General features: G+C 41.3%; 1 protein-coding gene across 3 annotated transcripts; it reads right to left on the bottom strand.

Annotated features, from left to right (window-relative positions):
* Positions 1-46: 46 nt before the first annotated feature.
* On the bottom strand, positions 47-27,885 carry ccdc18 (coiled-coil domain containing 18). Of its 3 annotated transcripts, XM_080033822.1 has the most exons (24): positions 27,776-27,885; positions 27,321-27,467; positions 27,007-27,113; positions 23,886-24,014; positions 23,496-23,592; positions 23,116-23,237; positions 22,643-22,922; positions 20,808-20,895; positions 19,904-20,121; positions 19,632-19,742; positions 19,256-19,387; positions 18,873-19,007; positions 17,226-17,303; positions 16,982-17,098; positions 16,725-16,892; positions 15,815-15,957; positions 14,425-14,567; positions 14,003-14,216; positions 12,948-13,047; positions 12,684-12,839; positions 12,231-12,359; positions 5,472-5,789; positions 976-1,674; positions 47-304 (listed from the first exon to the last, which is right to left on the bottom strand). In XM_080033822.1, the coding sequence occupies exons 2-23, from the start codon at positions 27,435-27,437 to the stop codon at positions 1,000-1,002; spliced, it is 3,777 nt and encodes a 1,258-aa protein (XP_079889948.1). In that variant the 5' UTR covers positions 27,438-27,467; positions 27,776-27,885; the 3' UTR covers positions 47-304; positions 976-999. The 3 variants fall into 3 exon arrangements, with proteins under 3 accessions (XP_079889948.1, XP_079889947.1, XP_079889949.1); XM_080033821.1 differs by having other exon boundaries at positions 47-1,674; XM_080033823.1 differs by having other exon boundaries at positions 47-1,674; positions 14,003-14,210.
* Positions 27,886-27,945: the final 60 nt, after the last annotated feature.

Raw genomic sequence — 27,945 nt, 5'->3', positions numbered from 1 at the left:
AACTTGTTCAAAATTGTGTAAAAATACATAAATATGGGTACGGCATAGAAACAACATGAAATACACATGCTACTATTTAAAGTGGATAAAACAACATCACAGTAGATAATTCAAAGATGAGGTTATGTATACTCATCATATTTTTTTCCTTGCGGACAGCATCACTGCTTGATTTCAGTAAAACACCTAGAAAGGGACAAGAGATGCTACTAGATTCAGCACTATATCACATGTACACACGTTTTAACAACTCTTCTCAAGCTTCTGTTTGGAGACACGGTTTCATGTCTCCTTGACGTCCCCTCTAAAAAGGGGGGGAAAGAAAATGTACATCAGTGACACACAAACGCTACAATCTGTGGAAAAAAACCCAAAGTACAAATATATGTTCTACTGATTTTTTCTCATTAAAGGCTGTGATATTTATTATTTAAATCGTCTTACTATATGATGGGGTCAGAAATTAAAACAAGATGTTACATTTATTTTATTTAAATAAAAAATTAAGATATTTTTGGGCATTTTTCATGCTTTATTGATAGTTTTTGAAGAGACAGAGGTGAAATGGGGCAGAGAGGGGAGTGACATGCAGAGAACGACCACGGGCGGGAATCGAACCCGGGTCTGCCGGGCCGGGCCCGGGGGGGGGGGGGGGGTCAAAGTTAGTTTGACGTGATGATGTCGAGAATGTCTGTGCTCCAATCAGTATTGGTGTTTAAATGTCAAAAAAAAATATTATAAACACTCAGTGCCAAGTTGTTGCCTTTAAATGACTTGTTTTGTGCTACCAACAACACAGAAGGTTTTCAATGTATATGTTAAACAGAGAAATCTGGTATATCTTTACATAGGAGAAACTGGAACTAAAGATTTATAGTAGAGAAACCGTCATCAAAAAAAGAGCACATTAATAAATTACTTTCAAAGGACTGAGCGATGTATATAGTATCAGACAGAGAGGGATGGGGTTGTTACCTGGAGCGTGAGGAGGCTGCTACATCATATCTGTGATAAGCCAGTGGAGCTCCATAAAGAAGGGTCCTCCTGCATGGCTAACGTCTGGTTGACAAACCTCAGCATCCCCGTCAGTGAACTGGGATCCACTTCCTCATACTCATTACCCACCGGAGTGCACACAGACTCGGCCCTTGACAAGCTAGGCAGCTCATCGTCTCCCTCCTGCATTGAGGTAGCATCCATGTTGAGGTTTGAGTCCACCATGTAAGTGAGGGGGTTGAAGGAGAGGTCGGAGGTCACCGTGGCCTCCGTGGCACTAATTCCCTGCCAGCCGGTGTCTGGGAATGAGTGAACAACAGATCTGGAGGAGGAGTTCCATGGCTGCTTGCTCAAAGCCTCCCTCAGTGTGGGCTTCAGGCTCGCAGGGCTATGCAGAGAAAAGTCGCCACGAGTTTGGTGGCTCTCGATTTGGTTGGATATGCAAGGGTCGTAGTGTGTGTGGGGAGGGGACGACGGGCAAGGTCGTGTGTGTGTTGGGGAGAGGAGGCGAGTGGAGTGAGCGAGGTTGGAAGAGTTAGGGGAGAGAGTAGAGGTGGAGGAGGAGAGTTCAGGGGAGTGCAGAGCAGGGAGGGAGAGTGTGTGGTTGTACAGATGCTGGTGTTCAGCGGCTCGCTGCAGACTAGAAATTCTGGCAAGGAGTCGTGTCACCTCAGAATCCTGAAAAAAAGACAAGGAGATGCAATTAAAATCAGGGATGGGACCGATCCGATCCAGTATTGGTATAGGGTCCGATATACTGTATGGCTGCAATCCACTTATTGCATATCGGACTGAAGCCTCCAAACAATATATCAATCCAAATTACATAGCCTGATTTTCCTCAAAAAGAACCTGCAGATGTTTCTTGACTGTCATTTTGAATTACATATCGCTAGCTCCTGTGTTTTATCTGCTAATTTGGTTGTTCATGCTCTGGTGGTAGAGCAGGTCAGCCAATTATCCAAGGGTTGGCGGTTCGATTCCCGCCCTGCCACTTGTGTCATGGTTGTTGTGTCCTTGGGCAAGACACTTCACCCACCTTGCCTCGTATGAATGTGTATGACTGTATGTTTGAGGTGGTGGTCGGAGGGGCCGTAGACGCGAATTGGCAGCCACGCTACCGTCAGTCTGCCCCAGGGGAGCTGTGGCTACTATTGTAGTTTACCATCACCGGTATGACTGTGTGGGAATGAATGGTACCTGGATCTCTGTAAAGCGCTTTGAGTAAAACAAAAAAAAAAAGCGCCATATAAATTAGGGGTGGGAATCTCTTGGCACCTCACGATTTGATTCCGAGGTCAACGATTTCGATTCAAAATCGATTCTCAATGCATCTCGATGCAATTTTCTTTTTACGTAATTACCTATGTGTGATTTTCAAAAATATATTTATATACTAGTGGTGGGCCGATAACGGCGTTAACGTGCTGCGTTAACGCCAGACTCTTATCGGCGATAAAAAAAATATCGCCGTTAATCTCTTGTTCCTCTTATTTTAGCGCGGATGTATACCTGGCCGAATTGCACTGTAGTGCACGAGTCAGAACGAGTCCGACTTCGCACCCGTGTACCACATCAAACGTAACGTGCTGACATGGATGCAGCTAGGAAGCCGCCGGGTTTGCTTCAGGGAAAATGTATTTTTAAGAAGCTTCCCAATGGAAACCTCGACAAGACCAAGGTTGTTTAACACCTTGTGCAATGCGGAATTGGTTTACTGTAGGAGTTCTAACAGTCTGTGCTCTCGGAAGCGGCCGGGGCATGCGTGTGTGCAATGGGAGAGCTTTGTGTGGAGAGAAAAAAAAGAGGCAAGGGAAATCGCCAAAGCCAATGCATAGCCTCGACTCATTAAAGGTTGAAAATCACTGAATTACACAACATGTAGGCTAGCCTATGGCTTAAGGCTATGGAAATCATTATGGAAACAATATTTTTTTTTATCAGTGATAGCTCAGCTGATCTCGTTGCTATAGAGACCACGTCCGTCCGCTTTGTTTGACAACTGACAGAGCTGCCAAGTCTCACCCTTTTGGCCGTCAGACACACTCATATCAACCAGCTCACACTCTCACACGCTAGCCTACAACTCAAATTTCTCACGCGGAGAAGTTAATCCCCAAAATAACGATTGTTTTGCGGGACTTTTATTTTGACAGTCTTATATTGAAAAGCTAACGGACATGAGTTCCGTGACATCCTCTTTCTGCACGCAAGTTAACTTGATGCATTAGGTGTGCACCTGCACAGGAGATGAGCCCCTGGTCTGATGCGCCACCTGGCTTGAGAAACACGTTCTCAAAGACTTACTTTGAGTCATTATTTAGGGAGCACACACATATTATGAATGAATTCAAATGAGCCATTTTAATCTAGATTAATCTAGATTAATTCCAAAATTAATCTAGATTAATCTAGATTAAAAAAATTAATCTATGCCCACCTCTATTATATACACATCTGAGTTTGCTCCTCAGAGTTTGCTAATCACTTCCTACTTTTGTGATGATCATTAAATACAATCAATAGATGAATTACCTTCTCTAATATTGCATTAGAGAAAAAGCTTTTCTTGTCACAAATATGACTTTCTATGACCAGTGCAATAATCAATGCAGCTTTCAACACAATATGGGAGTATGTAAAAACTAAACCGATTCAGTTTAATTTTCTTTCTACTCTTGTGAATCATGTTTCTATAGGATTTATATTCTGTTATTTTCTGTCATTTCAACACATTGTGCAAAAAGTATGGCTTGGAATTCAGCTCTCATACAAAAACGTTAACAGACACAAAGCCAGTGCAGGTCATATGGGTTTGCTGCTCTCTGCCCTTTTGTCGCCACTTTTAACAACTCGCACTTGTGTGGTGTGCATGCGCAGTGGCGCAGGAAATACTAATATTAAATACTAGTAAAAAACTGGATTTTTATAAATCCAGTGTTTCCCCTACAATTATACAGGCCTGGCGGGCCCGCCAGGCCAACGGGACCCCCCGCCAGGCCAACAGCTAACCAAAAAAATGTTTTTTTGTCTGCGCGGTGCGATGCGCGTGTGCATTCGGAGCGCACATGTCAAACAGCGAAACTGATGAGAAATAAACTTCCTTTATAGGTCCATGGCAGGAGCATGACTAGCCAGCAGACATTACACTGGAGATATTTAGGACTCAGTAACAGGGAGTTGAACAGGAAAAAGTGCTGAGCAAAATTTAGAAAGCTAAAGCCGCTACGTCGCCGTGGCAACCTAATTTGCAAGTTATTTTGAAAACAGCAGGCTATTGTAGCCCTACAAGCTTTATTTTTTGGTATTTTCAATGCTACTTTATTTGTATGTTTTAAATTGAGAGCTAGGCTACATGAAATATGAAATTTGGCTTATTTTGCACACATTTTGATTGATTGGCTAATCATGATGTGTAGCCTAGGTTCATTTATTTTAAATTAATATTTGATAAATTAAAGGAAATGTTTCATGATCCAGATTATTCCAGAAATTAATACTAGAGAGGACATACCTGTCTATATTAGGTCTTAGTGTTTATTGTATCTTATTTTCATATCCATGTGTTTTTCTTCAATAGTTTATATGGCTTGTGTCTCCAAATTATTCCAGAAAATTGTTTTAGGCAGGACATATATGACAGCTGTTTACAGAGCAAAAAAAATAAAATCAGATTTAGCTTCTCAAAGTGCACCAGATTGATGCATTTAACTTTAAAAAGTTAAATTTTTTCTTCCGCAGGGGCATGCCCCAAGACCCCACTAGAAGGTCCATTCTCCCCCAGCAGTCTCAAAAAATCCTGAGGGAAACACAAAATGTACAAACGTACCGAATGTGAAGGCATAACCCTATGCCCTAATTTGTAGCGGGCTGTCAAAAGAGGCTCATCCATAATACGGTTACTTTTGGTCAATTTCTACTAGAAATGTGGTACGCACGCCGCGCGCATACTCTTTATCAGCTTTTACCACCGGGCCTAAAAAAAAATCTAGGGGAAACACTGAAATCGATTATTAACTTTTATGAATCGATTCGGAATCGTTCGAGGGAGAATCGCGATTAATCGGAAAATATTTTTTTTGTTCAGTGTCGTTGTTGCTGCATTAAAATAAAGCCCTTCTTCATTCAGTTACACATTCTTGCACTTCATTGAAATATTCTTTACACTTTCAAAGGCTCACTGTTCAAATAAATGGGTTCCAATACATAAACCTTTTTGGATTTTTTGTATATGTTTTGCTCTTTTAAATTAGAATTGCTGTGTTACTTAATTCTTCATAATCTTACACCTAATAATACCACCAACAAAATGTCTTATAATAATTATGATATCGGACAGTATCGGCCGTTTTGGAAATCCCAGATATCGGACTCCGATCGGAACTGAAAAATAATGGATCAGATACATACTATTTTAATATTACACTTCCGGGGTGTAAGTTTCATTGCAAGCACATTTCTAAACAGGACACTACCTTGATGAGCAGGGACTCGTAGGAGCATTCCATTGTCTTCTCGGAGGCCTGGAGCTGAGTCTGGAGCTGGGCGGTCTCGGCTCTGGCTTGGTTTAACTGGTTCCTGAGCTGCTCCAGCTGGGCATGGAGCTGGTTGTTCTGTGATGTGGTCTGTTCCCCCAGAATCCTGCTTTGCTCCAGCTGTGTTTTACTCATAAGGAACTGGGTCTGAATGTGGTCCTTTTGAGTATTGAGGATGGCCACTTGGTTTATGACGCAATCCAACTCAGCCTTGGCTTGTTCCCGCTGGTTCTGGCTCTGCTGAAGTTGAGCGGAGAGCTGGAGAGGGACGATAAAGGCAGACGGATGAGACATGAATTTTTTATTTTTTTATTTTTTTTACAAGCTGATATGATGATGTGAATATGGATACACTGCTCCGATAAGAATATGATCCACTTCCTTATGATTGTAATCATCTAATCCCAAATTGGGAAAAGGAGGCACAGGAATAGCACCATATCAACAGGATTTAAGATCTTATCAGTTCTGTGTGATGATGGGATGAACTCAAGATATCAGGTAGTCTCATGGGGGTTGACGATTGTGTAAAAAAAGAAACGGACACAACTAGAGAACAACAGTGACAAACAGGAAGGCAGACCCAAAACCAATACCCACAAGACTTTCATTGCGTAGAAGAACAAGGGTTGTCACATCGTTGTGCTAACACAATTATGTTATAGTTTCAAATGACAAGCCTATCACAAAGATCATACATTGAATCTGATGCTCAGCAAAGAACCAAGCCATGCAGAACAACTGAACCATGCAGCATGGTTTCCCTCTTTGAACATGTTTTCCTAAATAAAAATAAAAATAATTATTCAATGCATTTGAAGGAAGGATGAAGAGGACACCGGTATTGAAGCCTCAGTAGCTACTACACACAGACCAACCCGATCTCACGCCGAGGCGTGAGATACACACGCATGGACCGGCGTCTAACTCACACGCCTTGCCTGACCAGGGCGTGTGAGTTACACGCGCACCTCCCGTAGTCAAGATGGCGGCCGCGGTTTTCCGTCAATGTTTTATCTATATTATAACCTCTCCCTGTCCCCTTGCCCTAACCCTAACCACCGAGGGGGCTGCAGCTAGATAGTATTGAAATGCTGGGAGAACATGTCGTGCTATTCCTGGGAGAACATGTCGGCCCCTGTTGGTGCTATTCCTCCGTTCATTTAGACTATTCCTCCATTCATTTAGACGGCGGGAGGTGCGCGTGTAACTCACACGCCCTGGTCAGGCAAGGCGTGTGAGTTAGACGCCGGTCCATGCGTGTCTATTAGACGCCTCGGCGTGATACCAGGTTGCACAGACACACACACACAAATCTGTGGAGGTAGTAGTAGAGCAGAAGAGGTAAGGAGAAAATTATTTCCCTTGTACGAGTTGTTTCTACGGAGCCCCGCAAGGGACATGGGGGGAAAAAAATGTTTTTAGTTAAAAAAAATTTAAAAATTTAAATTAAAAATTAAAATCAAACTCGAGATTTCAAGATCACACTCAAGTTTTTTCTTCCCCCATGTCCCTTGTGGGGCTCCGTATGCGTCTAATGACACCCCACAAGCTTTTCTAGAATAAAATAGCAGAATCTTGAAACAAATCTGAGGCTGTGTTCGGAAAGCCATACTAGCGTCCTACGTCCTACATACTCACCATCTATATACTACATACTGTCTACTCAAAGATCGATTGTGTATGTGAGGTGCATCAAAACGTTTTCAGTTGAAGTACACTCAACAAAAATATAAACGCAACACTTTTGTTTTTGCTCCCATTTTTCATGAGATGGACTTAAAGATCTAAAATTCATTCCAGATACACAATATTACCATTTCTCTCAGACATTGTTCACAAATCTGTCTAAATGTGTGATAGTGAGCACTTCTGCTTTGCTGAGATAATCCATCTAACCTCACAGGTGTGCCACATCAAGATGCTGATCTGACATCATGATTAGTGCACAGGTGTGCCTTAGACTGTCCACAATAAAAGGCCACCCTGAAATGTGCAGTTTTGTCTCACAGCAAAATGCCACAGATGCCACAAGCATTGAGGGAGCGTGCAATTGGCATGCTGACAGCAGGAATGTCAACCAGATCTGTTGCTCGTGCATTGAATGTTCATTTCTCCACCATAAGCCGTCTCCAAAGGCGTTTCAGAGAATATGGCAGTACATCCAACCGGCCTCACAACCGCAGACCACGTGTAACCACACCAGCCCAGGACCTCCACATCCAGCAGGTTCACCTCCAAGATCGTCTGAGACCAGCCACTGAGACAGCTGCTGAAACAATTGGTTTGCATAACCAAACAATTTCTGCACAAACTGTCAGAAACCGTCTCAGGGAAGCTCAACTGCATGCTCGTCGTCCTCATCGGGGTCTTGACCTGACTCCAGCTCGTCCCCGTAACAGACTTGAGTGGGCAAATGCTCACATTCGATGGCGTCTGGCACGTTGGAGAGGTGTTCTCTTCACGGATGAATCTCGGTTTACATTGTTCAGGGCAGATGGCAGACAGCGTGTGTGGCGTCGTGTGGGTGAGCGCTTTGCTGATGTCAATATTGTGGATCGAGTGGCCCATGGTGGTGGTGGGGTTATGGTATGGGCAGGCATCTGTTATGGACGAAGAACACAGGTGCATTTTATTGATGGCATTTTGAATGCACAGAGATACCGTGATGAGATCCTGAGGCCCATTGTTGTGCCATACATCCATGAACATCACCTCACGTTTCAGCGAGATAATGCACGGCCCCATGTTGCAAGGATCTGTACACAATTCTTGGAAGCTGAAAATGTCCCAGTTCTTGCATGGCCAGCATACTCACCGGACATGTCACCCATTGAGCATGTTTGGGATGTGCTTGACCGGCGTATACGACAGCGTGCACCACTTCCCACTAATATCCAGCAACTTCGCACAGCCATTGAAGAGGAGTGGACCAACATTCCACAGGCCACAATTGACAATCTGATAAACTCTATGCGAAGAAGATGTGTTGCACTGCATGAGGCAAATGGTGGTCACACCAGATACTGACTGGTTCTGAGTCCCCAGACCCCCAATAAAGCAAAAAAATGCACATTTCAGAGTGGCCTTTTATTGTGGACAGTCTAAGGCACACCTGTGCACTAATCATGATGTCAGAACAGAATCTTGATGTGGCACACCTGTGAGGTGGGATGGATTATCTCAGCAAAGCAGAAGTGCTCACTATCACACATTTAGACAGATTTGTGAACAATGTTTGAGAGAAATGGTAATATTGTGTATCTGGAATGAATTTTAGATCTTTAAGTCCATCTCATGAAAAATGGGAGCAAAAACAAAAGTGTTGCGTTTATATTTTTGTTGAGTGTATATATACCTTTTACTGTTGAAAATATGTCCAGGAACTTTTTCTTTATTGCAATACGCATTGTCTAAAAAAAATAAAGTGTAACAAATATGTCTAAATTCAGACATTGTGCACCCAACCCTCTGGAACTCCCTCCCCCCAAACATCAGCATTTCAGACTCAATAAACTCATTCAAAAGTTAACTCAAAACTCACCTCTTTAAGGAAGCATAATGACACCTGACTCCAATTCAAACCTTATTTTACTTTTTTCTGTATTTTCTTTTCTTTTTCTACATGTATGATTCTCTATGATGTAAAGTGTCTTTGAAATACCTTCAAAAAAGCACTATATAAATTCTATCAATTATTATTATTAACAGTCAAGCGATGACCAATGCCTCTGCTATTGGTGTCAGGGGGAACTGTCAAGTGTAAATTAATCCAATGTATTACAACACACCTGCTGCTGCTGTAAATAGGCTATAGCATTAATGCTATTCATTTAGGCTACCTCCAGGGCAGCAATACATTTCACACATGATTGCTTAACAAAAAAATTAAAAATCGGCAAAAAACGTCCGATGCCGATAATTCCGAAATATGCGATAATCGGCCGATATAATCGGCCGGCCAATAAATCGGTCGGGCCCTAATGCAGATACAATGCTTAGAGTGCTGTTGATAAAGATACAATCAGACATTATATAGAAATATTTCAAATATTTACAGACTGAAACCTTTACATTTTATGAAAAAGAACTAACAACTTTCTCAACATAATTACTCGTCCTTTCAAATGACCTCTCACTCTGGTGATGTAATGCACCCTATGCACACTTTTCTCCATGCATGCCTTGTCCACGTGATCACCTGGTAATTCAAAGTCTGAACCCTTTCCTGTATGAGGGAATGTGTAGGAATGTAGTGCAAAGAGAAAATCCTTTCATCTGGTTGGACTGGGCCTAATTCGCTATGGAGTACTCCCACTCACAGGAAGACACACCTCTTGTAAGGACACAAACCCTCATCATCACTTATGTTATTTCCTCAGACATACACAGCATTTCATAATGTTTGAGAGAAATGGTAATATTGTGTATCTGGAATGAATTTTAGATCTTTAAGTCCATCTCATGAAAAATGGGAGCAAAAACAAAAGTGTTGCGTTTATATTTTTGTTGAGTGTATATTCAAGCAATAAAGAATTTTTTCTTCTTTTTATAAGATTCAGGCCGTTTAGACGCTGTTTAGCGTATAACCGCCCTCCACAGGTTAGATATTGAACAAGATTTTTACAGTCCTGTGTTCATCATCTGTGTTTTAGACCTCTTGTTTTATAATCTAAGTAGGCCTATCTTTAAGAACACTAATCACGTTTCGTGGCGACTCAGTAATGAAACTGAAAGTTAATTCAATAGCCTAAATGAAAACAGACAGTCAAAACAGCGTCCAAATGAGCTAAAATCCTAACAAAAAACAGCAACATGGCACACTTATTTTTAGGTAAGCTCTAATTGATTATTTATTAATTTTTTCACACGTTTATGTTTTGAGGCGGAGGATCCGTCCAACGCTCTCTGTCCGGCTCATCAGACAGCACTCATATCAGCTGTCTGTCAGTTGAACTGGACGAGCTGCGATGTGTGGAACACAGCATTCAGTTCTGATCTTATATACTATCTATGGTTCTGATCTATCTCCACTATCAGACTGGCATGACTCATTTCACTTAGTAACTCTAATGTTGTTAGGTATTTATCTTCATCTCTTATCTATTGTAAGAGTTTATGAATGACTGCACGTACAGTTGTCAGATCACGGACCCCAAACAATGTCGTTGCCTAGCAACTTGCTCGGAAATATTTAATTTTCCTGTGCATGACCCAGTGCATTGTGGGGCGGTTGAGTAGGAAAAGTATCCAATCGATCCATACCCAAAATCTTCCCGGAAGTTAGTACTCATCCGGGAATTTCTCGCATAGCCAAACTCGCATATCCAACCGTCACATACTCAAATTGAAGTCAAAATGAGTATGAGTAGGATGTTAGTATGGCTTTCCGAACACAGCCATAGTAGGGGAGAGTGGCCTAAGTTGTGCAACTTTTCACTCAAAGTGACTTTAAAGTAAGCCTTGACAGTAAAGTCTCCAACTCAAATATGTACATATATTTCAGGGTGTTGTGCATCCCTGGCAATAAAAACTTTGGATCTGGAATAAACTGTTGAAGAAATATAGCTTTCGGAAAAAAAGTTGTCTTGTTGCACAACTTGCCCCCGGTGTGGTGTAAGTTGTGCGGTTGGAGAGAATACCATGGGGTAAATTGTGCATTGATATATATCTCATAAACTGTAATGCAAGACAAATCCATAAGACAATCACTTATTTAAGGTGTATTTAAAGTAAACAAAGTAAATAGTTGACAAAGATTGAAGGACAATTTTCTTAAACAAGGCCTAGCAGATCTAATGGTTTTACCTGCAAAGCTCACAATGACAAAGTCACCATCATCATCTTTCTGGCCATCTGAACTCTCATCAGTGGTGTCGTTAAGTGGAATTGAGAAGTCGCTCTCTTCTGAGCTACTGTAGACAATCACTTTCTTTTGGTGACCAGCGTATACAGCCATGCCACTGGCACAACTCTCAGAAATGTACTTTGCACTAGTTGCTCCGTGCTTGTGGAACCAACTGCCACCTGACAAATGTGATTCCCTCGACATTTCTGCCTTTAAATCAAGGCTCAAAACCCATATGTACACCCTGGTGTTTCCTCCCCATTAACTATCTTACATCTGCACTACTATCTGTGTTTATGTGGATGTATGGGCTTTACGTCTTTTATTTTGGTAATTGTTATTTTACCTTCATTGTTTACCTACTGAATGCACTATGTACAGATGTGTCAAATGTTTTCAAACTTGTCTATAAGTGTTCAGACACAATAATCAAAAAACCTTGATCATGGAAATTTTACTTTGAAAGGCAAAACACAGTTTTTTTTAGCTTAAATGTGCTTATATCTTATTCTTTGTGTCTCCCTTCTTTACAGGATGAGTCAAATGGATGGCTCTTCTTAAATATGTGGTCACATTTCCAATTTCTTCCACGGTTTTCTAGAAACAAGGGGTGGCACAACTTCCAAAATGCACAACTTAGGCCACTCTCCCCTATTTCATAACAGACAATAAACTGAGACTCTACAACAAGAGTTTACTTCCTGGAATGTATTTGTCTACCTGGGTAGAATTCAACCTCTTTACACCAAACTAAGTGAAAACAAGTGCAATTATGGGAAACCAAGTTATGCACGGAATAATTTAATTATCAGCGAGCGACTAAATTATAATTAACTGTGCCTGGACATTACCCTTTCGTTGGCGGCATCCAGCTCTCTGGTCAAAGTTTCACAGCGACGTTGAGTTTCTTCAAGCTCTTGCTGTAAACTCTGGCCTTTCTGTCGACACACATGCAGCTGCTGGTTGAACTCCTGGGACTCCTAACACCACGAACACACAGAAATATATATATATATATATATATATATAATACTGTTTTACATTTTAATACAAATTTATTTCAGTTTATTGTCTAATTGAATTTTATGTTTATATATATGTTTTACATTAACTGTTTTACATTCATACAAATTTATTTAAATTTAATTTCAAATTTAATTTTATGGTTTTTTTTTTTTTGATTTATAATGTTTATTGTAATTTTCTGTCAACATGTCAGTAGTTAAATCATGTAGTCATCCATAGCAACTGTGTATCTTATCACAGGAGTTGACTCATTTCTCACATGTTGTGTGTCCTCTTACTCTGTTTGCGCTCCTGACCATCATGTCTCTGTCGGTCATCTCCCTCTGTACGTCTCTCAGCTCGCTCTCTCTGGCCTCCAGTCTCTGCTGCACTGACTCCACCTTCCTCTCCATCTCCTGCATGTGTTCTCTGATGTCCACTTCCAGCTGGGCCAGCTAAGACAAAAGGGATAGGAATAAAGAATGGAGGAGAGATTAGATATTGCAAATGAAAGGAAATCGACTGAAGATATGTTTGCTCCAGTCAGTGTATGTGTTTTGTACCAGCTGTGCTCTCTGCTGGAGCTCCCCCTGTCTTTCCTTCAGTGAGTTGTCCATGTCTAAAACCTCGTGAGTTCTCTCTTCCAACTCCTTCTGGGTCTCACTGTGAAGACACACACACACACACACACACACACACACGCACACACACGCACACACACGCACACACACGCACACGCACACACGCACACACGCACGCGCACACGCACACGCACAAATAGATAGTTCAGACACGTATTGAGTTCATATTTGTAACTTGAAGAAAACTTGAAAGGCAGTTATAACTGTGTGGACCTCTTACAGGTCCAAATACAGAGAACATGCCTTTCTACAGTATATATATTATCTTTATTATTGAACAATGTTGACATTTGGTTAGGGTGTAATCAATGTCATTGCCTCTTTGTGTGATAGGGACACACTAAAACAGTTATGTTCTTCTCCAAAGGGTGTTTTCTACATGCTCCCCATGCTAGTGTCTGTACTCAGAAAGACAATAACAATAAATAAAATCTAATTGGGAACAAATGGAGTGACTAAGGATTATTAAATTGAAACGTTAACTATCCTTTCTTCCCCCCTTTTACACAAGAACATGAGTCAATCTTTCAAGTGTGTGTCCAGTTAAGTGCTTGATGTGCAACAGCTGAACACCATGTGTTATGTTACACTATGGTGATTGAAATGGACATTGTTTATATCTGCGTCAGTGTTATGTTTTAAATGGATAAATATTTCAACACAAACCAGAGCATATGTGCAAATCAGTCACAACAAATAACATGACATGTTACACAAGTCCAAGGGAAAATGACTTCAAAATATTAACCAGAAATCATATTTTTGAATCTTCAAAAGCAATTTTTTTTTTAAAGTAAGTCTATAAAAATGAGACACTGGAACAATGACGGTCTCCATGACTGTGTGAGTGTCTCAGAAGAGTCCGATACAACAGAGGACTTTATCGAAGCAACAGCACATCGACCTGGTCTCTGTCGCAGCTCTGTCCCTCCGTCCCTGCCGGCACAAGGACATTTCGCAAGACAGCGGTTCCTCACCTAAGTTGGAAAGTCAGCTTTTCCACCGAGGCTTGGCGGTCATCAGCGGTGGTTTGGGTTCTTTGCAGCACATCTCGGAGTTTCTCCAGTTGTTCCAGAGTGTCGGCCAACTCTCCCCGCTCCACCTGCAGCTGTCCCTCCAACATCTGGACCCGCTGGGCATAGCTGAGCCTGTCTGACTCACTGGCATGGAGCTTCTCCTCCAGATCTACCACTGGGAGGGGCAAGAAGGAAAAGAAAACAACAAGTTAAGAAAAAAAAAAGAGCAAATTAAGGAGCATAATAGAAATTTGAAAACTCTAGCTTTGCTGAGATTCAGTACAACACATGCGGATCCAATGACTCTACTCTGCAAAAGAGATAAGTAAGTTAAACAACAGAAAGTGAAATATCCTACAAAGCACAGACACTGGTTAACGCACCCATGTCGACCTTGCTGTTGAGTTGTTTGGTTGTTTGTAGCAGGCTTTCCTCCATGCGGCTGATGTGAGAAGTCTTGACGGCGACCTCCTCCTTCAGATGCTGCAGCTCCACTCGAGACTTTGTCATCTCTGATGTCAGGTGGCTGCAGGAGGCGCAAAGAGAATATCACAGAATTATCATTATACATTTGCACAGCAATTCAATTAACCAAAAAAAGTATGTTTAAGACAATTTGCTGCAAACAAAATGAAGACATGCTGCAGAAAGAAAAAGATTTGAACACATTAAAGCAGGGGTACCCACAAGTGTTCAGCTTGTGAGCTACTTTTATAATGACCAAGTCAAGAAGATCTACCTACTATAAAAATGCAAAACATATTAGTCCCTGGAGCTGAGAGGTTTCGTAGGCCCCCTGAGAGTCCGTCTTACAACACAAAACGTGTAATATTTCTTTTGATTAATAAACAAATCATTTTAAGGTAATACTCAGGGCCTTTTAGGCGGATCCGGGGGCATGCCCCCCCGGAAGAAAAATTTGAAACTTTTAAAGTAAAATTTATCAATCTGGTGCATTTTGAAGAATGTCTTCGCGATCTACCCACAATGCCTGCGTTCGACGTAATGGGCACCCCTGCATTAAAGCATTGTAAATTGCCATTTTTTTTTACTATTTGACTGGGTACAGCTGGGTGTGTGTGACAGTTCCTCACCTCAAAGTGAGCATGGCTCCCATCATAGACTTTAAGAGAGAAGAAAATTCCTCCTGATGATTTGAAAGGAGCTAAACCGAGCTAAGCAAACATGTCTTTCGAAGGCACATTTATAACAACTAACATGTTTGGGTTTTTGAGCTTTTAATATGTCCCAACAAAAATAAAATCAACCAACAGAACAAAATTAATTTAAACACATTTCTGAGGCGCCTATCTCCCAAGTCTCAAACAAGATCCTCATTTACACAGGCAAATTCATGCCTCACAGGGGCAGGGAAGGAAGGGGGGGGAAGATGCTTCATGCCTACAGACAATTAGGATACGGTGCAATCATAAATATTGTCTCACAGTCTGTTGTGGCGTTTTATTTCATTTGCTGCAGGTCAAGAACGACAGTTTGCTTGCAAGAATGTCATGTTGGAAAATAGACACAAACTAAAGCCCCATACAAACTCCATAAACAGTTTCTGGGTTTTGATGCGATACCACACTTTATGAATGAATGAATGAAAAAGAGTGTGAACCTATGTAAATAAAAAATATTAAGCACTGAATGTAACATTTTGAATTATTTCAGTGCAGCACGGTTTTGTGTTTTCAAACAGTGATAACCAATACTACTAATAATAGTTAGAGTCTAATGTGAGTGTGCCTGTGTGTGTACAGGTGTTCTTACCTAACAGACTCAGAGAGTTGTGTGTTCTGCTGGCTCATCTCCTGCAGGTCTTGGTCTTTCTCCTGGACATTCAGCTCTCTGTTCCTCACCTCATCCTGCAGAGATGCCCGGGATCGCTCCAGCTGTTGCTCCAGACTGGCCACCTACGGAAGGACACCACATCAGCATCCATCTTTACTTTACTCAGAAATAAAAACAAAACAGGACATCAATACAAGATAGACAGATCACGTGCTGCTTACTTCACTCAAGAGGAACAGGTTGTCAGCCATTAAGAAATAATATAAGAAATTAAGAGCAGAAAAAAAACTGTTTGCTAAATCATTGTTTATGTTACTACTCAAGGCACTGTGCGTAACTCAACTTATGTGACAACCGCACATTGTAAAGCTCTTAAACTTTAAAATTGACTGACCCGAATGCTTCTAAGCTTTGTTTGTAGCTATGGCAATCAACGCCCAAATCAGTAGTAGATCACGTCGTGTTTTTTTTTAATGCATTACATCAATAATTTCTAATAACCCAGTAGTAGTATCGCATTACCAGTATTAGTCATTTATCATTATTAGTTTTGATAAATCGCAGGTAATTCGCTAATTCACTGACCCTTCAAAGCCCCCTAAAAATTGTATTTGCCCTTATGGGGTGTATTAGGAAGAAGTTTGCTAATCTTCCTATTAGAGAACAGCCGCCACACTTATGTTTATCTTCTGCTCATTATATAATATTCATTAAGCTGTTGTTCTTGTCAATGAAGTTTAAGTTCTTGTGCACTGAAATAGTTCAGCCAGTGAATTTTTTTCCAAGACCAGTTTAAATAGTGTCACTAAATATTATAGATAACTCAAAAATACTTAGGTAGTTCTCATTTTTTTACCCAGATGTACATTGTCTTGTCAACCTAACCTACTTGTGTCTGCAGCAGGCTCTGACTCTCCTCCAGTTCAGAGATGTGAGTGGTGCTCTCGGTCAGCATGGTCTGCAGCTGCTGGAGAGAATGCTGCAGCCCAACGTTCTGCTCATTGGAGCTCTGACAGCAGAGACTAGCACTGTGGAGCTTCTCCTGCAGAGAGGACACCTACGGAGGGAGGGATGGGGGCATAGGGGTTATGCTGAAAAATAGGCTACTGCATTTTAATGAAAAGAAAAGATAGAAGGGTACTGTACCTTGTCGTTGCTCCTCTGAAGCTCACTCTCGTGGTTCTGCTCTACCTCCTCCATCTGCTGCACGTACAAGTTCAGTTCCTCTCTGCACGCTGACAGAGACAACTGCAGTTCACACACCTGGATGTTCACACACAGAAGACACGGATGGCGCAAAGCGAGGGGGTTATTGGGGAATTCTTGATTTCTGTCAGATGTTTTCGTCAAGTTAAACATATGATATTTGCGGCCAGGTCTTAGTACAAACCTTGGTGGCAGACTGATCCGCCTGCTCTTTCAAACTCTGCAGCAGCTCCTCGTTGAGTCTTACTTCAACCTGCTTCTGCTGTAATTCAAAATTGTCAGTAAGAACAGGGGTTAAATACGTGTTGTTGGGCCTTTAAAATTAAATCTGAAGGGTTCCTGTGCTATACGTAGTGAAGGGAGATGTTTGCACTTCTACGGGCCTGCATACTGTAACGACTAGTCTCCACCAAAAGCGTTACGGAGGCATTTTGCAAGCCTTTTGTGCACGCACGAAAAACGCAATGATTTTTATTTGATTCATTGTAATTTAAACTTTGGTCATATTTTCATTTTATTATCTGACCTATGGCTGACATGTTTTCTCCTTTATTGCGAATCATTGCTAGCCTGGAAATCCAGACCTACCGCTGGCTAATTATATTTGCTGCACCTGTTGGTCTGGACACTCTCCATTGAAGCACATTAAATATGTCAGAAAATTCTGAGCTACGTTTCAATTGGTTATATCTGATATGTATGGTGTTCAGGGGCGAACGTAACCGGATGACGACAGTGTTGTGCATGCGCCGTCGTAGCCGTGATAGTAAACAACAGCGATGGCTGTGGATATGTTGTGGATATGAGTGTGAGAAGGCTTTGGCCTCGACACTTTACGATTTGTAAGACAGCACTCACATCTTTCATTAGCAAATAAGAGGAATGCTCTGTTTTGCCGACCGACCACGGCAAAAGTTTAATTTAACATTTAATCCCGCTGTTCACTAAATGAACGGGGCTTAATATGTCACCTTGTCCATTGGTCTGATTGGTTGTAGTGCTATCCAATTGCGTGCAGTGGTATTTGAAATGCACGAGTAGGAGCCGCTCCTTGAGTTGGGAAGGTCTATTGATCGTGGCCAGACCCTATATCGTTCTAGATATGGAACTGGATTTCCAGGCTAGATCATCAGTGTTGATGGAAAAATGTATAAGGAATACTCACACAAGGAAAAGTGCACACAGCACAGAAAGTTTGTCTCCCGGTATGTTGTTTCGACGCTTTGAAATGCGCTGAAAAGACGGGACCGGTAGAAACAGTCGCAGCAGTGGTGCGTTTCAGCGCGTGTACATTTCAACGGACTCGCAAGACGCTTTTGGTGGAGACTAGGGGTAAGACGTGTGCTGACCAAGCCCCAACCACAGCGAGTTCTACCAGCATCCAATAAGGACAAAGCGACAAACATTGCAGTACCTTCCGGTGGCCACGGCAATTTTTCTTTGACTCACTTGTTAAACAGACGTTTTCATAGTCTTATTAAACCTATTTACGGCCTGGTCAAAAAAAACATTCGTCTGTATGTTTAGGTCATATCTCCATGACAACACTGAGGGGGGTGAATTTTGTTTCTAGCAGGCTAGTTTTTATTCTTTTGGAAGTTAAAATGTATTCGCGCGATCTCTTGACTGACAGCTCTCCGCCCGTTGTCCCTCACTTTGCCTCGGAGGTATACGTCAGCTAGATGGGCGTATCTCCCTCGCCCCGACGTGAAGGGGAGTAAAAATCTCACAAGATGGCGACGCACATAAGCCAGGAGAATTGGATGCCGTGTGATTAACTGAGGTCAGCCCGGATGCTACATCCATTTTATATACTATCTATGGTGCTGACCTGTGTGAGTTGGTCCAAAGAGCTCTGCAGCAGGAGGGCTGCTTTATGGGCCTCGTCTCGCTCCCTGTGGAGAGAGCTCAGCTCCTGCTCTGTCGCCAACACCCGAGACTGAGCCTCTTCCACAGACAACCGTAACTGCAGTACAGGGAAAATCCAGTTATTTACTAGAGGTAATATAATTTAATCACGGTTTTAAATATGTGACTATATAGCTGGACTTGTAGGTCCAAATCAACTTTTTAGAATGATTTTGTAGCTGATGAAATACAGGTGAATTGAATAGAAGTGAACAGATAAACATCAGGGGCCAGCAACATAATTACACTGTGGAGTTTCAGCAGAGAGAAATTGAGTGAGACAAACGTGTAGTAGTTGTAGATTACCAGTTCAATGCTGTGCTGTTGCTCCATTAACTGTTGAGATTGAGTTTTTTTACACTTCTCCAAAGACTGCTGGTACTCTTTTTGCTTTTTGCTCATAAGTGACTGGTAATGCTGAAGGGAGCAGGTTTTCTCCTGTAATTGGAAATAATTATTTTTTATATTGCAAACAACGGATGGCAAGGACAAAATAAAAGTAGGTGTATGTTTGTGTGTCGTGTGTGTGTCGTGTGTGTGTGTGTGTGTGTGTGTGTGTGTGTGTGTGTGTGTGGTGTGGTGTGGTGTGGTGTGGTGTGGTGTGGTGTGGTGTGGTGTGGTGTGGTGTGGTGTGGTGTGGTGTGGTGTGGTGTGGTGTGGTGTGGTGTGGTGTGTCTTGTACCAGTAGCTGATTCTCCAGATTAGTGTTGGTCAGCGCTGCCTGACTGTAGGCTGAGGTTTTCTCCTGTAACTGTTTCTCCAGCGCCGCCACACGTGCACCTTTTCGTTTTAACTGAAGTGAAAGAGTTGAAAGTTGTTGAAAGTAAAAGGTTAAATAAATAAAATAAATAAACAATACAGATGACCACCACACTGCTTTATAAATGATCAATGGTCTTAAAAAGAACAAAAGCAAGAAAAGTGGAAGACGGAATTGAAGGTTAGAAAGGTTACCTCTTTCTGTGCGTCAGTGGCCTGGCTGACTTGGTCCATGAGGTCCGTGTGGAGGCTCTGGTAGTGGGAGGCTCTCTGGGCCATAGAGCTCTGCAGGGTGGAGATCTCCTCCTGGGCTCTAATCAGACGCTCCTGTAGACGCTCCACCAGGTTGTTCTGCTTGGTCCGTTCCGCTTCCATCGACTGCATCACTCGCAGCAGCTGCTGGTAGCCTTCACCTGTGGGGATTGAGCCATGGGGAAAGAATCACATATGATATTATAGGGGGTAATTATATACAGTACCTATGCAACTGTGTATTGTTTCATTTGAACTTTATTACGTTTCAATAATCCAAAAAGAATTTCACTCTAAGAAACAGAAGAATGATGGGTAGAAACGTAGTGTTTAGAGAAAAAGGAAAGTAAATGCAGGAGTGGTAGAATCTTCATAAATATATAAATATATATATTAAAAGGCTTACATAGTAAATATATTTATTTCGGTCCATCAAAGCACATCACATACGATAATATACATAAAAAAATAATGGCCGAAAAGGTCTAGGCTGAAGCCGAGGCTTATTATGCCGACCCTTTTTACAATAATAGTAATTATCATTAACACCTTCATTTACCATTATTAATTATATATATAAAAGAAAAATACATATACTGTATATATACTATATATATATTTTTTTTAACGTTTACAAATATATAACTCTCTACAAATACATAATATAATATAATACAATATAACAAGATACAATATGACATAATACAATATAACATAATATAATATAATACTATAAATATAATACACTAAAAATATAATATATATATTCATATTTTAACCTCTACATCTCTGTTAATAGCAAAAAACACAGACGGTAGGAAAGCATTCAAGAGGTTTGACAGATTACCTGGTTTTAGCTGTAGTAGTTGTGCTGTTCCTGAAAAGTCCAAAGGGGGCAGCAAGCAAGACCTGACACATACTGGACCCACAACACCCTGAAATTAAGAAATAACATGATAACAGTAAACAAATCATCCCCTGCGCAACATCAGTGATAAATATTATAATAATATTAATAATAATAACTTTGATTACACCTTTCAAAAAAAAGTTACAGTGGCCCTCATTTATCAACCTTGCGTACACCAGAAATTTGGGTGTACACACATTTCCACGCAAACCTCGGCATTTATCAATATGGACGTGAGCGTAGGATATGCTCAAATCCCACGCCAGCTCTCAGCTCGTGTACGCAAATTTGAAAACAGCTTGGACTCGCAGTGCAGGCTGTGCCGGGTAGCCGATGACTTTGTTGGACAATTATTAGAAGATAATACAAATGCAGTGCAAATAAGACCGAAATAAAGATATTAATCACTTAAAAATGTGCAGCTTATGGTGTGCAACTGAGTAGGAGAGCTGATTCAATAGTGCGCACACCGGCCACTTAGGAGGGCTGCATGGGACTGCGTAAGTGCAGTTGTCTCCGTCTTGGAGCAGCTGGGGGGACACTGAGGCACGGGGGCTGCATTCATTCAAAATGTTAGCCTAAGTATTAAATATGTAGGAGGCCTACACTGCTCTTTATGATACAAAAAAATACACGGCACTACATTCAGCTTAACATTTTATTTATTTTACGCACTTTGTAGATGTTAGTTCCTCTTTTAATGTGTCATTGATGCTAAAGCGAGCGATTTATTTCCACCGTTAACCGGCACGTTGTTCCGATCTGCTGGTGGAGCAGGACGGTGGGCGCTCTAACAGCTGATCGCTGCCGGGTCGGCTTGTGCAGCTGGCGGCCGGGCTGACCACTCGTGCTGTCATACAGTAAAACGCAAAATGTGTAGGCTAATTTTTAGTTTTTAAAACCATTTTGAGTAGTGCTATCTAAAAGGGCCAATACATTCTAATCATTAAAATCTCTGCAGACTATTTATTTTATGGAGACCATTATCGGACAGTTCGTGCGTCTTTTTCTCCACTTATATTATGCCCGCAGCCCCGCACCCACAGTTGGTTGCATTTCAGAACAGCAACACGCTTTTTTTAGTGGCGATTTTGAGTCAACACCAACGCTGTTGACCGCAGCAGTTATTTCCTTCCTAACTGCTGCCTTCTGTCGTTCTATGATGCTGCTTGTAGGCTAATGCTCTGAAATGAAACTTTTTTTTTCTACTTTCGCTGTTATTCTGTCAATTTCTACTTCAGGGAAGTGCCGTATTGCGCATATCCATGTCGTAAAACCTCTGGGCGAGGCCTCTAAACTGAGAAAATATAGGGGCGTGATACGCTCGTTTTCATCCTCCGCATTTATCAATAATGGCGTGGCGTACGCCGAGATTGGCGAGATACGACTGTTTGATAAATATCACGCAACACCTGGCGTAAAGAGGTATTGGCGCCAGAATCTGCACCAGTTTCCACGCAAGTTTGATAAATGAGGGCCACTGTGCTTAAAAAAAAATTGTAGTTAAAACAAATAGTAAAAACAAAATAAAATCTAAATAAAACACAATAAAAACATGGTAGAAACATACAGCAAAGCCAACGGTTAAATAAAAGCAATAAAAGTGATTAAATATAGCTGTGGCACCAAAACAAGGTTTGGGCAAACCAATAAACTGATGATATAACTCTCCCTCAGGTCAAATCTTGTGGGAGACTTATCAAAATCATGTGAAATGGGAACACAAACAACAATATGATGTTTTTCTTTTTCTTTTCTGTATTCCTCTGCACCTCTCCTATATGCAGCAGGGCCAATATGGCCTCCAGGCTGGCTAGTTCTGTCTGGCTCTGCTGAGCCTCTCTGTGGCTCTGGGCCGCCCTCTGCTCCTGGCTCTGGTTCACAGTCCGCAGCTCCTCCAGCTCCTTGTGCAGAGAGGCCAGCTCCCTGGATTCAGAGCCCAGCTCTATAAGCCTCCTCTCCAGATGTAAGGCCTTTGGTCCGGCCTCCTCCAACTGAGCCTGGAGGTCAGCAGCCGCAGACTTGGCCTGCATCACTTCCTCTTTCAGTTGGCTTCCGAGGCAGAAGAGGATGGATATTGGGGAAAAAAATGTGTCAACCAGAAAATCAAAGTTATTTCTTGTTTAAAGTTTAGTATCAGAAATGAGAAACCATCCAATTTATTTTTGTTTCTACAGTACATAGAAATGTATTGAATACTATGGAAAGACACAACGATATGAGACGATTGGTCTCTCTTTCTTACCCAATTGTTCGGCTCTGTTCCACCTTTTCTTTCTCCAACTCAGTGCACTTCATTAGCAACTTTTCTTTCTGTCTGTCACACTGGGCAAGACTTCCTTTAAGTTTGCTCTCACTATCCATCACCTTGAAGACACACATTAAAAACACATTTTAGGCATCAACATGCAACTAAAAAGGTATTTAATTTTTATATATATATATATATATATATATATATATATATATATATATATATATATATATATATATATATATATATATATATATATATATATATATATATATATATATATATATATATATATATATACTAAAAGAATGAAATCCTTGAAATGAATTAAAAATAACTTCTTTAGTTTAATTGAAATGAATTAAAGATACCTTCTTTAGTTTAATTGAAATGTTATCCTTATAATTTTTGAAAGCCTCTTTGAGTTTCTCTGCGTTTTCAAGCGCTTGGTTCCTCTGTAGTTCAGCCCTGTTACGGATGAAATAAAAATAAATTTTTAAACAATAACTCAAAAATGTTGCAAGAAATATCCGCTTATGTTTCTACTTGAGGCTGATTAAATATCCCTTCATTTAGTTAAATTGAAAATATTGATCACAGGTAACAAACACACTTATAAAAAGGTAAAACACATTGTAGATTAATTTCATATGGTGGTCATGCTGTAACCCATATTATTAGAAGAACGGTTGTGAACTGTAATCTGTACCCCAATGACATGAAATTGTGTGCAGAGGCAAAGCCAAGAAAAAAGGCGTCACCGTTTGCCCAGTGCTGTCTTGTTGTCCATGTCTTCTCCGAGCAGTCTCAGCTCCTCACTGAGAGTCGCCACAACAATGTCACTGTGAGCTGCTGCTTCCTGGCTACACTCTGCCCTCAGCTCTGCTGCCCTGGGAATCACAGACAAGGACAGGTTGTTAAAGGTGAAGTAAGCGGTTTATTTATGTTAATATACAGTGAAGGAAATAAGTATTTGATCCCTCACTGATTTTGTAAGTTTGCCCACTTACAATTGAAATGAACGTTCTATAATTTTAATGCTAGGTTTATTTTAACAGTGATAGACAAAAGGAAAATCCAGAAAATCACCTAAAAAAAAAAGATAGAAATTATTTAGCATTTCATTGAGTGAAATAAGTATTTGATCCCCTATCAAAACATTGCTTAGTACTTGGTGGAGAAACCCTTGTTGGCAAGTACAGAGGTCAGGCGTGTTTTGTAGTTGGTGACCAGGTTTGCACACATCTCAGGAGGATATTTGGACCACTTCTCTTTGCAGATCCTCCTAATCTTTAAGGTTTCGAGGCTGTCGCTTGAGCTTCAGTTCCCTCCACAGATCTATTGGATTAAGGTCCGGAGACTGGCTAGGCCACTCCATGACCTTAATGTGCTTCTTCTTGAGCCACTCCTTTGTTGCCTTTGCTGTATTTTTAGGGTCATTGGCGTGCTGGAAGACCCATCCACAACCCATTTTACGGACCTGGCTGAGAGAAAGAGGTTGTTGTAGTAATTTACAACAAATAGATATATTGTCATTTTACAGAACTCTCTGAGTTGACCAGAAAGCAAGGCAAGCTTAGGGTTAACCTTGTTGCCACACAGGTCAGAATGACCTTAGTACACAAACTGCAGCAATGATAGCTGTTGCAGACACAGCAAAACATAGGAACACGGTTGCAATACCTTGCTACAAATAGCCCAGATTTGATATTAGATATGTTACACACAAACATACACACATGCACACTCTCACTCACACACTGGTAGACACACGCACACAGACACACACACCCAAGTGCCTGATAAAAGGCCATAGTGCTTTGCACTAGGCGCGCTGAATCGCCTGAGGAAGATGGCTGCTGGTGGGGCTCCCCTTTTCCCAAGTTGAGGATAGGCTAGGTACATAGGATAAGATAAGATCTGAACAAGAGCCTTTCTTTTGTAATGAATAAGTAACATCTGTGTTGATAGTAGAAGCTGTCTACTAGCTGTACCTTGATGTCAACCTTGAATGAAGTGAATCCTGTTAAGACCATGATCCTACTTCTCCGTGTCTCCCTTGCCTGGTGAGGTGTCTCCTTCCTAGTATCAAAATGTCAGTGGAATAAATCAAGGCCACTCGGCCACGGTAATATCTTGTTCCACTACATTGTCACCCAGTATTTCATGGTACATGGCCCCATCCATAGTTCCCTCGATGCAGTGAAGTCCACCTGTCCCCTTAGAAGAGAAACACCCCCAAAGCATAATGCTTCAACCTCCATGCTTGACTGTGGGGATGGTGTTCTTGGGGTCATAGTCAGAATTCCTCTTCCTCCAAGCATGGTATGATACCAAAGAACTTGATTTTGTTCTAATCTGACCACATCACCTTCTCCCAAGCATTCTCTGAGTCGTTCAGGTGTTCATTGGCAAACTTCAGACGGTTCTGTACATGTCCCTTCTTGAGCAGGGGGACCTTACGGGCACTACAGGATTTCAATGCATTACGGCATAGTGGGTTACCAATGGTTTTCTTGGTGACTGTGGTCCCAGCTGCCTTGGGATCATAAACAAGCTCCTCCTGTGTAGATCTGGGCTGATTCCTCAACTTTCTCATGATCATTGATACCCCACAAGGTGAGATCTTGCATGGAGCCCCAGACCGAGGGAGATTCATGGTCATTTTGTGTTTCTTTCATTTTCGAATAGTCACACCAACAGTTGTCTCCTTCTCACCCAGCTTCTCGCCAATGGTCTTGTACTCTATTCCAGCCTTGTGCAGGTCTACAATCTTGTCCCTGATGTCCTTAGACAGCTCTTTGGTCTTGCCCATGATGGAGATGTTGGAGTTTGATTTATTGACTCTGTGGACAGGTGTATTTTATACAGGTAACAAGTTGAGACAGGTGTGTTTTATACAGGAAACTAGTTGAGATTAGGAATACTTTTTTGAAGCACGAGGACTAATCTGTGGGAGCCAGAATTCTTTATGGTTGGTAGGGGATCAAATACTTATTTCACTCAGTGAAATGCATAATAATTTATATCTTTTTTTTAATGTGATTTTCTGGATTTTCTTGTTGATATTCTGTCTATCACTGTTAAAATAAACCTAGCATTACAATTATAGACTGCTCATTTCTTTGTAAGTGGGCAAACTTACAAAATCGGTGAGGGATCAAATACTTATTTCCTCCACTGTAAGTGTTAAATCGCTCTTTATTCATACAGTGATCACTTACTTACATAATGTGCGCGTTTCATAAAGCCAATCTCTCAGTCAGCTGCTCTGCATGTAATCGTCAAATAAACTTATTGGAGGATCCCAAATTTTTTATCCAATCACAAGAGAGAACGCTACAAACCGACACCCATCTCAGTCATGGTCTCACTGCCGGTGCACGCCAGAGCAACAGATGGGTGAATGTTTATGCGCCTACAATGGCGGAGCAAGTAAAAATCCTTCCCAATGTCTGTTTTGATGGTTTTTAATCATGTTTTATCACACTTATGGACCTGAGATGATGCTAGATAACTAGCTGCTTAAAGACCGCAGTGCATCAATGTGGTGACGTAGGGACGAGCGAGGGGACTGTTAACTGCAGTAACTGATAGGAAGTTAGCTAAAAGAACCATTCCGCTTACAGCACCTTTAAGATATGAATGCTTATTTCAAACAGAAGCTAGTTTCTAGAAAAAAAAGATAAAGAGAAAATAGGCAAATCCTAAAAAGTCTAAATAAAGTATGTCCCAGTAGAAATACGGACAGTAGGAAGAGCAGCAAAGTTCTATAGACAATTGTATTGTATTTTGAATGGCTAACCCTATAGCAAATTACATAATCCTCACACCAACAATTACTGACATCTGCTGAAATACAAGTAGAGGTTCAGAAGTTACTTTAGTTCTTTGGCTTGATCCTCCAGTGCTGTCTGAAGGTGACGAATCTGCTCACTCATGACTGCCACATTGTTTTTAACACCGACCCTGGGACCCCTGAGGCCGGCCTGAAAGACAAAAACAAATACAGCATTTCTACTAAATATAGCTTCTGTTGTGAAAACAATTTATTTTGTCCAGTGTCTCAACAAAACCCTAAAGCCGAAAACAATGACTAGCCACAACACTCAACATTCATAGCCACAAGATAGTATTTACGTTACGTCATCAACTTTTGGTCATCCAAATCTTCAATTTAGGGATGATTGTCATACCTGCGACGTGAAAGTGGCCAATTCATACTGCATAGCATCAAGGTTAGTGATGTTATGCAGACGGGCGTTCTCCTGACGCACATGGCCCGCCTTCTTTCCTGGAGGGACAGACTCCATCTCGAGCAACTTGGCCTTGGATGACGAAGACTGAACAGGAAGGTAACACGGTGTGGATGAAACTTGTGTAGGCGGTAAGAGTATATATGTAACATCTGATTAGTAAGTAACATGTAAATACATTCTGTGGTTAATCTGATGGCCTATAGGGGTGGTTTGAGACTTTGCAAGAACACAAACATTGAATTCCTTGTTGTATGTTGTTGCATGAATGTCTGTTCTCTACAAAGGCACAAATACCAGTATGCATCACGAAACAAGAGGATGCAGAGTAGATATTTGAATGGTGGTTTCCTCAATTTTTCACCCAAGCAAATACAGACAATCTTGTCTCTTACCCTTGAGTTAGAGGAGGATGCACTAAAACTAGCAGCAGCAGCTCGCCTCTCAGCCGTCCCACTGGGAGGCCTCTCCTGCCAAACACAGCCTGACTGGGATGGAGGAACATCAGGGGTCTGGAGGTCTCGTACATTCAGGTGATCAGGAGGACTCTTCTGCTTAAATTCAA

This window comes from Ammodytes marinus, assembly GCF_949987685.1.
Source record: "Ammodytes marinus genome assembly, chromosome: 9".
NCBI lineage: Eukaryota > Metazoa > Chordata > Actinopteri > Uranoscopiformes > Ammodytidae > Ammodytes > Ammodytes marinus.
The sequence above is the reverse complement of the archived record's forward strand: the minus strand, read 5'-3'. Positions and strand labels throughout refer to the sequence as shown.

Coding starts and splice junctions, on each gene's coding strand:
- ccdc18 (XM_080033821.1), bottom strand. CDS start 27,437: ATGGAGTCTGTCCCTCCAGGAAAGAAGGCGGGCCATGTGCGTCAGGAG. Junction 22,923..23,115: donor GAACAGAGCCGAACAATTGG/GTAAGAAAGAGA, acceptor CTGCCTCGGAAG/CCAACTGAAAGAGGAAGTGA. Junction 17,304..18,872: donor CTTTGGACCAACTCACACAG/GTCAGCACCATA, acceptor TTTGAATTACAG/CAGAAGCAGGTTGAAGTAAG.